A 1,715-nucleotide genomic window follows, 5' to 3' on the forward strand; every position below is an offset into this window, starting at 1 on the left:
AAATCTAGCTAGCTAGATACACTCCTTTAAGTTTAGATACATATATATAGCTTGCTAGATGAATTTCTTTAAGTTGCTAAATATATACCTCTAGCTAGCTACATACACTAATTATTTAAGTTTTGAGATACATACCTTAAACTAGCTACTAGATACATACATCTAGCTAGCTAGATACACTCCTTTAACTAGTTAGATACATTCCTTTTCGTTAATAGATACATACCTTTAACTTATTAGATACATTACTTTATTTTGGTAGATATACATTTATGATATACTACATACATTCCTTTAAATTTATAAATACACTCATTTACCTAAATACTTGAAATGAATCAATATAATACTAACAAACAAGTATATTAAATTAAACATAATAATTTTTTTTTGTTGGTGGAAATGTAAGTAGTATTATAATCGTCCCAAAAGGGATCTCAAAGTCACCATTACAACCATTTTTGCATATAATCCTTTGGCGAAAGGACTATGCCAACCAAACCACTATCTAGCAAAACAACACACTAACAGCCTATAGTCACAATGAAAAACAAAGAAACCTTACATCAAACCCAGACTTTTACACCAGTTACTATCAGCTAAACGGACTTGCCCCAAAGCTACTGCCATTATACGCAGCTTGGACTCTTTCCTGACCTGCTGTAAGAGTGTTTCTGGATGCATCAAATATTTGTCCACTCTACATACATTCCTCACATGCCATATCCCATACTGAACAGCTACAATCAAAGAACTAATCACAAGTCTCTGAAAACCAGAGAGTTTTCTTTGCATTAGCACCTTCCCAGTAGAAACATCACCTGTCATTGTAATCTTCAACCAAGAAAAAAGAAGCTGGTAGCATTTTTTTGCATACTCACATTCTTGGAAGAGATGTTGATGAGTCTCAAGCCCCCTGCTGTACACAAAGCACACTCCAGAAGTAACCACCCCCATTTTCTGCAATCGATCCAAGGTTAGAAGTCTTTGCCTCTGCAAGAGCCACAAGATGAAACAGTGCCTTGGAGTATTAAACCTGTTCCAAACAGCTTTTGCCCATATCACTTTTTGATGAGATTGAAAAGTAAGCCATTCATAACCTTTAGAGATTGTATACATATCATCAGCTTCCATCCACTTTCCTTGCAGATAAGCATCTCTAAATCTATCTTTAATCTCACAAATCTTCCTCCAAGCCCATGAACTAGATTGAGAAGGTTGGTAATCAATCCAGGGAGTATCCTTAATATAAATCTTATCAACCCACTTAATCCAGAGGTGATCCTTCTTGACAGCTATCCACCAAACCAATTTATCAACAGCAGCTAGGTTCCAAAGGTGAGTGTCAACTAAGCCTAAACCCCCATACTCCTTTTTTAATACGCCATTTCCTAATAAATTGGCTGTGCTTTGTTGTTGGCACAAGAAAAGTAGCAGCGGTGGGCCCATGGCCATGTGTTCACAAGGTAGTAGTTTGGTAATTCTATCATATTATCCTTTTGTCTCCTTTGTCTTCAATTTTCTAGTATGTGGATTGCATAAGAACATCAACATTTACAACTTTCGACGTATATTTCAGCTGACATAAGTGTTCAACCCAGTACCCACAATTAATCACCAGTAGTGAGCCTTAGCTTCACCTCACCAAGCATTTCTTTGCCTATGGTAGCTAGCCACTGCGCCTCTGACCTACTCCCCAAATGCTTCCGACGACG

The 1,715-nt window shown here is 37.0% G+C and overlaps 1 protein-coding gene across 1 annotated transcript; it reads right to left on the minus strand.

Moving 5' to 3' along the window:
* Nucleotides 1–561: 561 nt before the first annotated feature.
* Nucleotides 562–1,455, minus strand: LOC141630822 (uncharacterized). The gene has a single exon (XM_074443572.1). It carries the CDS (start codon nt 1,453–1,455, stop codon nt 562–564), a length of 894 nt encoding a protein of 297 aa, XP_074299673.1.
* Nucleotides 1,456–1,715: the final 260 nt, after the last annotated feature.

The sequence above is a fragment of the Silene latifolia genome, chromosome Y (genome assembly GCF_048544455.1).
Source record: "Silene latifolia isolate original U9 population chromosome Y, ASM4854445v1, whole genome shotgun sequence".
Classification (NCBI taxonomy): Eukaryota; Viridiplantae; Streptophyta; class Magnoliopsida; order Caryophyllales; family Caryophyllaceae; genus Silene; species Silene latifolia.